This window comes from Mauremys reevesii, linkage group 2 (genome assembly GCF_016161935.1).
Source record: "Mauremys reevesii isolate NIE-2019 linkage group 2, ASM1616193v1, whole genome shotgun sequence".
Classification (NCBI taxonomy): domain Eukaryota; kingdom Metazoa; phylum Chordata; order Testudines; family Geoemydidae; genus Mauremys; species Mauremys reevesii.
In genome coordinates, this window is record NC_052624.1 from 110029209 (window position 1) to 110042338 (window position 13130).

The window sequence follows — 13130 nt, forward strand, 5'->3', positions numbered from 1 at the left end:
TTGTCTTGTGCTTTACAGCAGTGCTTCTCAAAGCCGGTCTGCCGCTTGTTCAGGGAAAGCCCCTGGAGTCCGGGCCAGTTTTTTTACCTGCCACATCTGCAGGTTCGGCCAATCGCGGCTCCCACTGGCCGCGGTTCGCTGCTCCAGGCCAATGGGGGCTGTTGGAAGGGCGGCCAGCACATCCGTCGGCCCATGCCGCTTCCTGCAGCCGCCCATATCAGGAGAGATGGAAGAAATTGCAGAACTATTAACTATGGTTTGTAACCTGTCCTTTGAATCAGCTTCTGTACCCAATGACTGGAAGATAGCTAATGTAACGCCAATATTTAAAAAGGGCTGTAGAGGTGATCCTGGCAATTATAGACTGGTAAGTCTAATGTATAGTTGAAACAACAATAAAGAATAAAATTGTCAGACACATAGAACACCACAAATTTTTGGGCAAAAGTCAACATGGTTTCTGTAAAGGGAAATCATGTCTTACTAATCTATTAGAGTTCTTTGAAGGGGTCAACAAACATGTGGACAAGGGGGATCCAGTGGACATAGTGTACTTAGATTTCCAGAAAGCCTCTGACAAGGTCCCTCACCAAAGGCTCTTACGTAAATTAAGTTGTCATGGGATAAGAGGGAAAATCCTTTCATGGATTGAGAACTCCTTAAAAGACAGGGAACAAAGGGTAGAAATAAATGGTACATTTTCAGAATGGATGGGGTAACTAGTGGTGTTCCCCAAGGATCAGTCCTAAGACCAATCCTGTTCAACTTATTCATAAATGATCTGGAGAAATGGGTAAACAGTGAGGTGGCAAAGTTTGCAGACAATACTAAACTTCTCAAGATAGTTAAGACCAAAGCAGACTGTGAAGAACTTCAAAAAGATCTCACAAAACTAAGTGATTGGGCAACAAAATGGCAAATGAAATTTAATGTGGATAAATGTAAAATAACGCAGACTGGAAAAAAATAACCTCAACTATACATACAATATGATGGGGGCTAATTTAGCTACAACTAATCAGGAAAGAGATCTTGGAGTCATCGTGGATAATTCTCTGAAGATGTCCATGCAATGTGCGGCGGTGGTCAAAAAAGCAAACAGGATGTTAGGAATCACTAAAAAAGGGATAGAGAATAAGATGGAGAATATCTTATTGCCCTTATATAAATCCATGGCCCACATGTTGAATACTGTATACAGATGTGGTCTCCTCATCTTAAAATAGATATATTGGCATTAGAAAAGATTCAGAGAGGGCAACTAAAATGATTAGGGGTTTGCAACAGGTCCCAAATGAGGAGAGATTAAAAAGGTAGGACTTTTCACCTTGGAAAAGAAGAGACTAAGGGGAGATATGATAGAGGTATATAAAATCACGAGTGATGTTGAGAAAGTGGATAAGGAAAAGTTATTTACTTATTCCCATAATACAAGAACTAGGGGTCACCAAATGAAATTAATAGGCAGCAGGTTTAAAACAAATAAAAGGAAGTTCTTCACACAGCGCACAGTCAATTTGTGGAACTCCTTGCCTGGGGAGGTTCTGAAGGCTAGGATTATAATAACATTTAAAAGAGAACTGGATAAGTTCATGGAGGTTAAGTCCCATAAACGGCTATTAGCCAGAATGGGTAAGAATGGTGTCCTTAGCCTCTGTTTGTCAGAGGGTGGAGATGGATGGCAGGAGAGAGATCACTTGATCATTGCCTGTTAGGTTCACTCCCTCTGGGGCACCTGGCATTGGTCACTGTCGGTAGACAGGATACTGGGTTGGATGGACCTTTGGTCTGACCCAGTACGGTCATTCTTATGTTCTTATGACACACCTCTCCAAAGTCACACGGGGAACTCTGGCAGAGCACAAAACTGAACTTGGGTTTCCTCAGACAAAGGCAACATCCTAATTACTGGACTATCCTTCTTAGGCAACTGTTGCTACATGACTTTCAAACTGCACTATGTCAATAGTCTTAGCAACTTGTGCTACTTCCCCCTCTCTTTGGAATTTCATATGATCTCCTCTCATGAGACTTGGAACACAGATTAATATTTAATCCACAGTGAGTGCTCAAGTTGTTTGGGGAAATGTGTCTACATTAAGAAAAGACTAGCAGACGTACTTTGTTCTCTGATACCCGCTTACAACATAACTACAGTAAAAGAATGTAACGTTACATATATGTTAAAGCAACTCAGGATGATGTAATTTGGAAAGTCTCTCGGGAGTGGGTGGGGGAGCAGAACAGGAGAGATGGAAGAAACATGTTTCACAAATGGTCTGTGTAGCTACAAACAATCAAAATCATGAAAAAGTCTTTATTGTGAATATGTCAGCACACAGTATTAACAGGCATATAATTGCACAGTTGAACGTAACTGTAAGCATACTTGGAGAAAACGCAAATACATGTGTCGGGCAACATCCCTGAGAAATAGACACAAAGGCATGGTGTATGCATGAAAAAGAAGGGCAAGAATTGAGACGTTCAAACAGGAAACATACTGTAATCTAACAGTTGGCATAACATCGGATTCAGAGAAGACCAAACTGTTTTTCAAAAACACATCATCAAATTTACACTGCCTGTTCTAGAAATCTCTAGCAGACTGAATAACCAAGGTTTAGCTGTCTTAAACTTCCATGGCTTTAACTGTATGAATTGCAATTTAACTGTCAGATGAAAACTCTGCCAGGGAACAACAATGAGAAATGTACAAAGATGGTTGTTACAAGAAAATTCTTTGGAGGGCAAGTTGACCTGACATGTTAGTATCAGAAGAAAAAAACAACAACGAGGAGTCTTTATGGCGCCTTAGAGACTAACACATTTATTTGGGCATAAACTTTCGTGGGCTATAACCCACTTCATCAGATGCATGGAGTGGAAAATACAGTAGGCAGGTATAAATATACAGCACATGAAAAGATGGGAGTTGCCTTACCAAGTGGGGGGTCAGTGCTAACAACGTCAATTCAATTAGGGTGGATGTGGCCCATTTCCAACAGTTGACAACAAGGGGTGAATATCAACAGAAGGAAAATTATTTTTTGTAGTGACCCAGCCACTCCCAGTCTTTATTCGGGCCTAATTTGATGGTGTCAAGTTTGCAAATTAATTCTAGTTCTGCAGTTTCTTGTTGAAGTCTGTTTTTGAAGGTTTTTTTTGTTGTTGTTGAAGAATGGCCACTTTTAAGTCTGTTAGGGCTAGTCTACACTTACCAGCCGGGTCAACGCGGTAAGTTCGACTTCTCGGAGTTCGAACTATCGTGTCTAATCTGGACGCGATAGTTCGAACTCCGGAAGCGCCGCGGTCGACTCCGGTACTCCACCACTGCAAACGGCGGTGGCGGAGTCGACCTTGGAGCCACGGACTTCGATTCCGCGGCGTCTGGACGGGTGAGTAGTTCGAACTAGGGTACTTCAAATTCAGCTACGCTATTCATGTAGCTGAACTTGCGTACCATAGTTCGACCCCCACCCTTAGTGTAGACCTGCCCTTACTGAGTGTCCAAGGAGATTGAAGTGCTCTCCTACTGGTTTTTGAATGTTACAATGCTTGATGTCTGATTTGTGTCCATTTATTCTTCTATGTAGAGTCTGTCTGGTTTGGCCAATGTACATCGCAGTGGGGCATTGCTGGCACATGATGGTTGATCGTATATCACATTGGTAGATGTGCAGGTGAATGAACCCCTGATGGTGTGGCTGATGTGGGTAGGTCCTGTGATGGCGTCCCTTCAAAAGATATGCAGACAGAGTTGGCAACGCGATTTGTTGCAGGGATTGGTTCCTGGGTTAGTGTTTCTGTTGTGTGGTGTGTAGTTGCGGGCACCCACTGAGGGGTGCCAAAAGAAACTGCACCATCTGCTCAAGAAACTCCCTGAATCAGCACAAGAACAAATCTATACAGACACACCTCTAGAGCCCCAACCAGGGTATTCTATCTGCTACTCAAGATCCATTAACCTGGGAATCCTGGACGCCCCATCATCTGAGGCATTGGCATCCTGATAGCAGGATTGTCAAGCCCTACACTCCCAGCACTCCCAGATATCTTGGAGACAGTCTCTGCACAAAAGAATAAATGCACACAAATCAGACATCAAGAATTGTAACATTCAAAAACCAGCAGGAGAGCACTTCAATCTCCCCGCACATTCAATAACAGACTTTAGAAGTGGCCATTCTTCAACAGAAAAACTTCAAAAAAAGACTTCAACAAGAAACTGCAGAACTGGAATTAATTTGAAAACTTGACACCATCAAATTGGCGTCGGTAGTACTGACCCCCCACTTGGTAAGGCAACTCCCATCTTTTCATGTGCTATATATTTATACCTGCCTATTTTCCAGTCCATGGCATCTGATGAAGTGGGTTATAGCCCATGAAAGCTTATGCCCAAATAAATTTTCGTCTCTAAGGTGCCACGAGGACTCCTCGTTGATTTTGCTGATACAGACTATCACGGCTACCACTCTGAAACCTGTCACCATGGAAGAAACAAAGTAATGGAAGTAGTAAAATCATGTGTATCCAAAGGAGATCTCTCTCTCTCTCTCTCTCTCTCACACGCACACACACACACACACACACACACACTAAAAGAAGTAATGACAGGATTCAATAACCCTCTCTCCCTAGTATTTCTTTTCTTTCTTTCTTGTTATGGAAGATGACATTATTCTTATTTCATGAACTACATTCCAAAATAATTATATAGGAATAGTCTAGGTTTCAAGAAAGTTACCTTCAATAGAAGAAATAATATCATTACAATGAAAACAGCTATGTCACATGGATACATGTTGGTATTTATGTAACACAATTCATTGTTTGTGAATATGGATCTATCCATGAAAACACTGATTTTGAAATAAATTAATGGAACGTGAATGTTTCAAATGGATGACTGGAAAAACAAATGAACACAAAAGTACATAGGCTAACATTTTCACACCTGTGCCTCCAAAGAATATCTGGAATCAATATTTAGGCATCCAAATATGACACTCACCATCTATAAATCACAGTTTCTATCCAGAGTGAGGACTAAAATACAATACTTAATCAAAAATAAAAAATGAATGCTCAGCAAAATTCCAAACTGCTCTATGAACAGAAAAAACCTATAGGCTTTAGGGTTTGAAAGGATGAAGGAAAGTGAATCAACCAAGCCACACTTCATCTGCTCAACTCCTGTTTTGTTTCCAGCCTTTTGGCAATGAAACATTATTAGGCCTGAAAGCTCCAGATTCAACTGTAGCCAAAAAAGTACTGATGAACAGCAGATGGTTCAGAAATAATGAACTCTGCAGACCACTCTGAACTCACAGTGAGTAGCTAGATGTTCTGATGGCCTATGGAAAGCTCTAGAGCAATTTATGTCATTTTGGATACCCAAGGGAGATGAGACAACACTTCCTAAGGAAATGGTCAGACTTTGGAAAATACGGAGTGATTTCACATGAAACATTATGTCCTGATTAGCATTAGAAAGGGGAAATATAGAGGGTAAATTAAAAGGTGTACTCACCTGGGCACCCACTCTAAAAGCAGCTTCTACTTGAGCTTTAAGGATGTTACATTTCATATGATCGGGTACAGAAGAAGGTGACACTGGGGGATGAAGACTTTTTTCAGAAACTTTCTTGTCTTCACCCTGTTTACATAAAAAACAACATGGCAACATACATTAGAGAAAGAGATTATACCATTTATCACAATGATCAGGTCAATTTTTACTTTGAACAACCAGTTTTAACAACACTTAGGAAAGTTTTCAAGTTCATAACCTGATAGAAATGCCTGACAAATTATTCAAAAGACTTAACTTTAATCTATTACCAAGATAAGAAAGGCCATGGGGGGAAGTGTGATACCAAGGGCTACTAGGATAGACAGAGAGACGTAGAGTGTTAAGAAATATGGAGAAAGAGCCAGGACCTGGAGTGGGCTGTCCCCAAGATCATTTCCAAACCTAAAATTATATTGAAAAAGCAAAATATTCCACAGAAAGGGAAATTGGGTTATGGGAGAAAGGGACAGAGGCTCAATGCTCAGTTATACTCAAGTTCCTTTATGTCACTCTGATGGTGTAAAGGGGCTTGAAAGTGAACGTAAAATGTAATTTACATCCACTATAAGACCCCTTTACACTGCCAAAGTAGCATACAGGGACCTTAGTATAACTGAGAACAAGACTCTCGGTCTTTGATTTCTGATCCCTCTGAATTGTTCTGCCAGAAAGAGCAGAAAAATCCAATAAGCTTAACACACACACTAATTCCTATTTCCACTGGTTCTGAGGGTATGTCTACATGGCAATTAAAAACCTGTGACTAGTCCATGCCAGCTGATGTTTAATTGTGTTTAATGTTTAATAGAGCCCAAGCACCAGGACCCTACAATGTGAGGGTGATCGAATGCAACCGTGTTTTCACACACCCTACACACCATTGTAATAATCTTTGTATAAAATATGCCTTGTGAAGTATCACGTGAAAACTAATAACTTGCTGGTCAGTCCTGGTGAAATGTATGTAGCAACTTTATATGTAAAGGTATGAACATAAGCTGAAATTATTTTTGAAATGTGTTTGCCAGACAAGTCGGGGGAAGAGGTAAACCTGTTTCTTAAAGACAAAGAACAAGCTGATGCCTCTAGCCAGGTGTCATTAAAGTTGATTGGCAATCACTAGTCAAGTGGCCAGTCTTTGGCAGCGAAGGTGGGGGTGGGGGCAGGAACGGATCGATTTGCATTTTAACAACAACATGGAAGCTTTTCTCCCACAAGACTGCTTGCCTCCAACCTCACAGCTGGAAGGAACTTTATCTAGGAGTAACCTACCGGGAAATGCATTTAAAAGGTTGATTGAACTATAATTGGACTCTGGGTATTTTCTCTCTCAGCTGAGAAGACAAAGAAACCAGGCCTTTGGACGTTCTGACCCAAGAATTTGGTCAGCCCTGTTGCTGGGAACGTTTGGTAAGAATTTCACCTTGAACCAAGTCTAGTGTGTTAAGTTTCAGCACTAGAAAGCATTTTATTTTTATTTCTCTTGTAACCATTTGTGATTTTAATGCCTTAAACCTCTCTCTTTGTTGTTAAATAAACTTGTTTTATTCTTAAATCAAAATTAAGCCAGTGTTGTGTTTAAACTGAATTGTTTGGTAACTTCAGTTAAAGTAGCAACTGGTCATACACTGACCCCTTACAGGGGCAACAGACCTCTAATATCTGGACTGTCCAGGAGAGGGCTGGACAATGCAGAACACATGGTTTCAGGAGGAAATCTGGGACTGGGCATGTGTTAGGGAGTCACCCTGCAAGTGGCAACTGAGTCTGGTGGAAGCCAGAGTGTGCTGGCAGACTGGAGCTATGTGTGACCTGCATGTTGTTTGGGTGCTACAGCAACAAAGCATTGTGAGGCACCCAAGGTTGCAGGGCAGGTGGGGACACAACCCCTCACTGGATTGCGTCCCGGAATGTGATAGTGGGAGGGTCCCAGAGTGCGAGCTGCATCCCAATCCGGAGTATCCACACTGCAATTACATAGCCTCTTAGCCCAAGCCCTGTGAGCCCAACTCAGCTGGCACGGGCCAGCCGCAGGTGTCTAACTACAGCATAGACATACAGGACAGGACCCACAGGGTAACTCCTCTTTGCACAAAGAAGGGTAATTCTCCAGCTCTGGATCTGAGAAATCCACAGCAGGACAGGTTGCGCTGACAAGAATAATTTGATTTCCTATTCAAAAGTGACCTAAAGATTTTTTTTTTGCCTGGAATAAACTTTAGAAGAAAGCAAACAAGAACCAGCAGAAGTTCCCATATGCAAACATTTCCCTTGCAGAAATCAAAAGGAGCCAGTCTCTCTCCTAATATAAGCAATACTCAATTTAAAGCAACTGAGCAGGGATGGGGCTAGACTTGTAAACACAGGCCCTTAAATCAGCAGGCCATGATTATTTACATGTTTTAAGGAAAAAAATCAGACAATGGAATAGCAAGGGTTCACTCAGACTTCCCCTCATCTTTCTGAAAACAAGATGTGAGTGGGGACCCCAGTTTTTCATTATTTTGCATAGTCATTTACACCTGTGCAGAGTGAGCGTGAAATGCTACCCCTCTCATTTGATTGTTTTTCACAGAATCATAGAATATCTGGGTTGGAAGAGACCTCAGGAGGTCATCTAGTCCAGTGGTTCCCAACCTTTTCATCTGGTGGGCGCCAGACGAAGGACCGTGGCAGCGGTGGAGCACCCGCCGAAATGCCGCCGAATTTCAGCGGCATTTCGGCGGTGACGCCTCTCAATGATGTCACTTGTCAGCGGCAAGCGGCGTCATTGAGAGGCATCGCCGCCGAAACGCCGCAGAAATTCAGCGGCATTTTAGCAGATGCTCCACTGCTGGCCAGGACGTGGGCGCATTTAGATGCCCCCGCGGGCGCCATGGTGCCCGCGGGCACCACGTTGGGGACCTCTGATCTAGTCCAACCACCTGCTCAAAGCAGGACCAACCCCCAACTAAATCATCCCAGCCAGGGCTTTGTCAAGCCTGACCTTAAAAAACCTCGAAGGAAGGAGATTCCACCACCTCCCTAGGTAACCCATTCCAGTTCTTCACCACCCTCCTAGTGAAAAAGTTTTTCCTAATATCCAACCTAAACCTCCCCCATTGTAACTTGAGACCATTACTCCTTGTTCTGTCATCTGCCACTACTGAGAACAGTTTAGATCCATCCTCTTTGGAAACCCCTTTCAGGTAGTTGAAAGCAGCTATCAAATCCCCCCTCATTCTTCTCTTCTGCAGACTAAATAATCCCAGTTCCCTCAGCCTCTCCTCATAAATCATATGCTCCAGCCCCCTAATCATTTTTGTTGCCCTCTGCTGGACTCTTTCCAATTTTTCCACATCCTTCTTGTAGTGTGGGGCCCAAAACTGGACACAGTACTTCAGATGATGCCTCACCAATGTCGAATAGAGGGGAATGATCACGTCCCTCAATCTGCTGGCAATGCCCCTATTTATACAGCCCAAAATGCCATTAGCCTTCTTGGCAAAAAGGGCACACTGTTGACTCATATCCAGCTTCTTATCTATTGTAACCGCTAGCTCCTTTTCTGCAGAACTGCTGCCTAGCCACTCAGTCCCTAGTCTGTAGCAGTGCATGGGATTCTTCCATCTTAAGTGCAGGACTTGTCCTTGTTGAACCTCATCAGATTTCTTTTGGCCCAATCCTCTGATTTGTCTAGGTCCATCTGTATTCTATCCCTACCCTCCAGCATATCTACCACTCCTCCCAGTTAAGTGTTATCTGCAAACTTGCTGAGGGTGCAATCCACACCATCCTCCAGATCATTAATGATGATATTGAACAAAACTGGCCCCAGGACCGACGCTTGGGTCACTCCGCTTGATACTGGCTACCAACTAGACATGGAGCCATTGATCACTACTTGTTGAGCCTGATGATCTAGCCAGCTTTCTAACCACCTTATAGTACATTAGCCCAGCTCATACTACGTTAACTTGCTGGCAAGAATACTGTGGGAGACCGTATCACAAGCTTTGCTAAAGTCAAGATACAACACATCCACTGCTTTCCCCTCATCCACAGAACCAGTTATCTCATTGTAGAAGGCAATTAGGTTAGTCAGGCATGACTTGCCCTTGGTGAATCCATGCTGACTGTTCCTGATCACTTTTCTCTCCTCAAAGTGCTTCAAAACTGATTCCTTGAGGACCTGCTCCATGATTTTTCCAGGGACTGAGGTGAGTCTGACTGGCCTGTAGTTCCTCAGATCCTCCTCCTTCCCCTTTTTTAAAGAGGGGCACTATATTAGCCTTTTTCCAGTCATCCAGGACCTCCCCCGATCGCCATGAATTTTCAAAGATAATGGCCAATGGCTCTGCAATCACATCTACCAACTCCTTCAGCACCCTCGGATGCAGTGCATCCGGCCCCATGGACTTGTGCTTGTCCAGCTTTTCTAAATAGTCCTGAACCACTTCTTTCTCCACAGAGGGCTGGTCACCTCCTTCCCATACTGTGCTGCCCAGTGCAGTAGTCTGGGAGCTGACCTTGTTTGTGACGACAGAGGCAAAAAAGCATTGAGCACATTAGCTTTTTCCACATCCTCTGTCACTAGGTTGCCTCCCCCATTCAGTAAGGGGCCCACACTTTCCCTGACCACCTTCTTGTTGCTAACATACCTGTAGAAATCCTTCTTGTCACTCTTAATATCCCTTGCTAGCTGCAACTCCAAGTGTGATTTGGCCTTCCTGATTTCACTCCTGCAAACCTGAGCAATATTTTTATACTCCTCCCTGGTCATTTGTCCAATCTCCCACTTCTTGTAAGCTTCTTTTTTGTGTTTAAGATCAGCAAGGATTTCACTGTTAGGCCAAGCTGGTCGCCTGCCATATTTACTATTCTTTCTACACATCAGGATGGTTTGTTCCTGCAACCTCAATAAGGATTCTTTAAAATACAGCCAGCTGTCCTGGACTTCTTTGCCCCTCATGTTATTCTCCCAGGGGATCCTGCCCATCAGTTCCCTGTGGGAGTCAGAGTCTGCTTTTCTGAAGTCCAGGATCCATATTCTGCCCCTCTCCTTTTTTCCTTGTGTCAGGATCCTGAACTCGACCATCTCATGGTCACTGCCTCCCAGGTTCCCATCCACTTTTGCTTCCCCTACTAATTCTTCCCTGTTTATGAGCAGCAGGTCAAGAAGAGCTCTGCCCCTAGCTGGTTCCTCCAGCACTTGCACCAGGAAATTGTCCCCTACACTTTCCAAAAACTTCCTGGATTGTCTGTGCACCTCTGTATTGCTCTCCCAGCAGATATTGGGGTGATTGAAGTCCCCCATGAGAACCAAGAGCTGGAATCTAGTAACTTCTGTTAGTTGCCAGAAGAAAGCCTCATCTACCTCATCCCCCTCGTCTGGTGGCCTATAGAAGACTCCCACTACGACATCACACTTGTTGCTCACACTTCTAAACTTAATCCAGAAACTCTCAGGTTTTTCTGCAGTTTCATAGTGGAGCTCTGAGCAGTCATACTGCTCTCTTACATACAATGCGACTCCCCCACATTTTCTGCCCTGCCTGTCCTTCCTGAACAGTTTATATCCATCAATGACAGTACTCCAGTCATGTGAGTTATCCCACCAAGTCTCTGGGTACGTCTACACTATGGGATTATTCCGAATTTGCATAAACCGGTTTTGTAAAACAGATTTTATAAAATCGGGTGGAGCGCGGCCATACTAAGCACATTAAATCGGTGGTGTGCGTCCATGGTCCGTGGCTAGCGTCGATTTCTGGAGCGTTGCACTGTGGGTAGCTATTCCCTAGCTATCCCATAGTTCCCGCAGCCTCCCCCGCCCCTTGGAACTTCCGGGTTGAGATCCCAGTGCCTGATGGGGCAAAAATCATTGTCGCGGGTGGTTCTGGGTAAATGTCGTCAGTCACTCCTTCGTCTGGGAAAGCAACGGCAGACAAGCATTTCGCGCCTTTTTCCCCTGGATTGCCCTGGCAGATGCCATAGCATGGCAATCATGGAGCTTGTTTTGCCGTTTGTGACTCTCACCGTATGTGTACTAGATGCCGCTCACAGAGGCGATTCAGCAGCGCTACACAGAAGCATGCTTTTGCTTTTGCATGACAGCAGAGATGGTTACTAGCCATATTGCACCATCCAAACCCTTCCATAAATTGGAACTGAGGATGATCATGGCTACCAGTCCTTTTGTACCATTTGCTGCTAGTGCCCCTGGCCAATCAGCCAGGGGCGCAAAAGCCAAGATTGGTTACTAGCCATATTGCACCTTCCATCGTTTTGTACCATTAGCTGCTGTCATAAGTGCCCCTGGCCGATCAGCCAGGGGCGCAAAAGCAAAAATTGGGAATGACTCCCTGAGTCAATCCCTCCTTTTTGGTATCTAAAAATAGAATCAGTGCTGCCTAATATAGGCAAGTGTACTAGAGAACCACCGTATCATAGAACCAGAGAGCACAGCTGCTCTGTGTCAGAGCCTGCAGAAATTATCTGTATGCTATTCACAGGGGGTGCTCCTGTAACAACCCCACCTGTTGATTCCGTTCTTCCCCCAGCCTTTCTTGGCTACCGTAGCATTGTCCCCCCACTTGTGTGATGAATTAATAAAGAATGCAGGAATAAGACACACTGACTTGTTAGTGAGAAATGAGTGGAAGGCAGCCTCCAGCTGCTATGATAGTCCAGACAGGACATTAAGCAGTGTGTAGGAGAGAAGCCCAGCATCCCACTGCTAGTCCAGGGCAACTGAATCTTTTCTTTACACATGAAGGGTGGGGCTGATGGAGCTCAGCCCCTGGTGCTATGATGAGGATGGTTACCAGCCATATTGCACCATCCATCCACCAGAAAAAATTAGGGCCAATAGGCTGATGACGAGGACGGTTACCAGTCCTTTTGTACCATCAGCTGAGGCTGATCATGAGGATGGATTTCCAGCTTTTTGCACGATCAGCTGATGCTGATGATGAGGATGGATTGCCATCGTATTGTACCATCAGCCGCCCATGGCGTGGGAGCAAGGATGTTGGTGTTGACGGCTGCAGCATCGTGTCTATCTGCAGCATTCAGTAAAGATAGGGTGACATGTAAAAAAGTCAGAGGATTGTTTTACCTTTCGCTTCTGGGAGTGGGTGGGGGGTGGGTGAGTAGATTGCCAAGCTATGCCCTGACCCGCGGACACTGTGTTTGACCCTAGAAGCATTTGGAGCTCAGCCAAGAATGCAAATAATTTTCGGAGGCTGCAGAAACTGTGGGATAGCTTCAGTCCTCCAGTCCATGAGCATCCATTTGATTCTTTGGCTTTCCGTTACGCTTGTCACGCTGCAGTGCGCTGAGTCCCTGCTATGGCGTCTGTCTGGAGATTTTTAAAAAAGGATTCTGAATTTCATCTTCTGTAACGGAGCGCTGATAGAACGGATTTGCCTGCCCTTACAGCGATCACATCCGCATGGTCCATGCGGGAGCTCTTTTTTTATTTTGATTTCGGACTGCATCGCCACCCGTGCTGATCGGAGCTCCACGCTGGGCAAACAGGAAATATTCAAAAGTTCGCGGGGCTTTTCCT

The 13130-nt window shown here is 44.3% G+C and overlaps 1 protein-coding gene across 3 annotated transcripts in view; it reads right to left on the minus strand.

Annotated features, from left to right (window-relative positions):
• Positions 1 to 13130, minus strand: part of LOC120399118 (band 4.1-like protein 4B) — a 279147-nt gene that overhangs the window by 88527 nt on the left and 177490 nt on the right. For all 3 annotated transcript variants that reach the window (XM_039527041.1, XM_039527042.1, XM_039527040.1), the window contains exon 18: positions 5537 to 5662. In XM_039527041.1, the coding sequence (XP_039382975.1) occupies positions 5537 to 5662 (126 nt within the window). The remainder of the gene's footprint in view (positions 1 to 5536; positions 5663 to 13130) is intronic.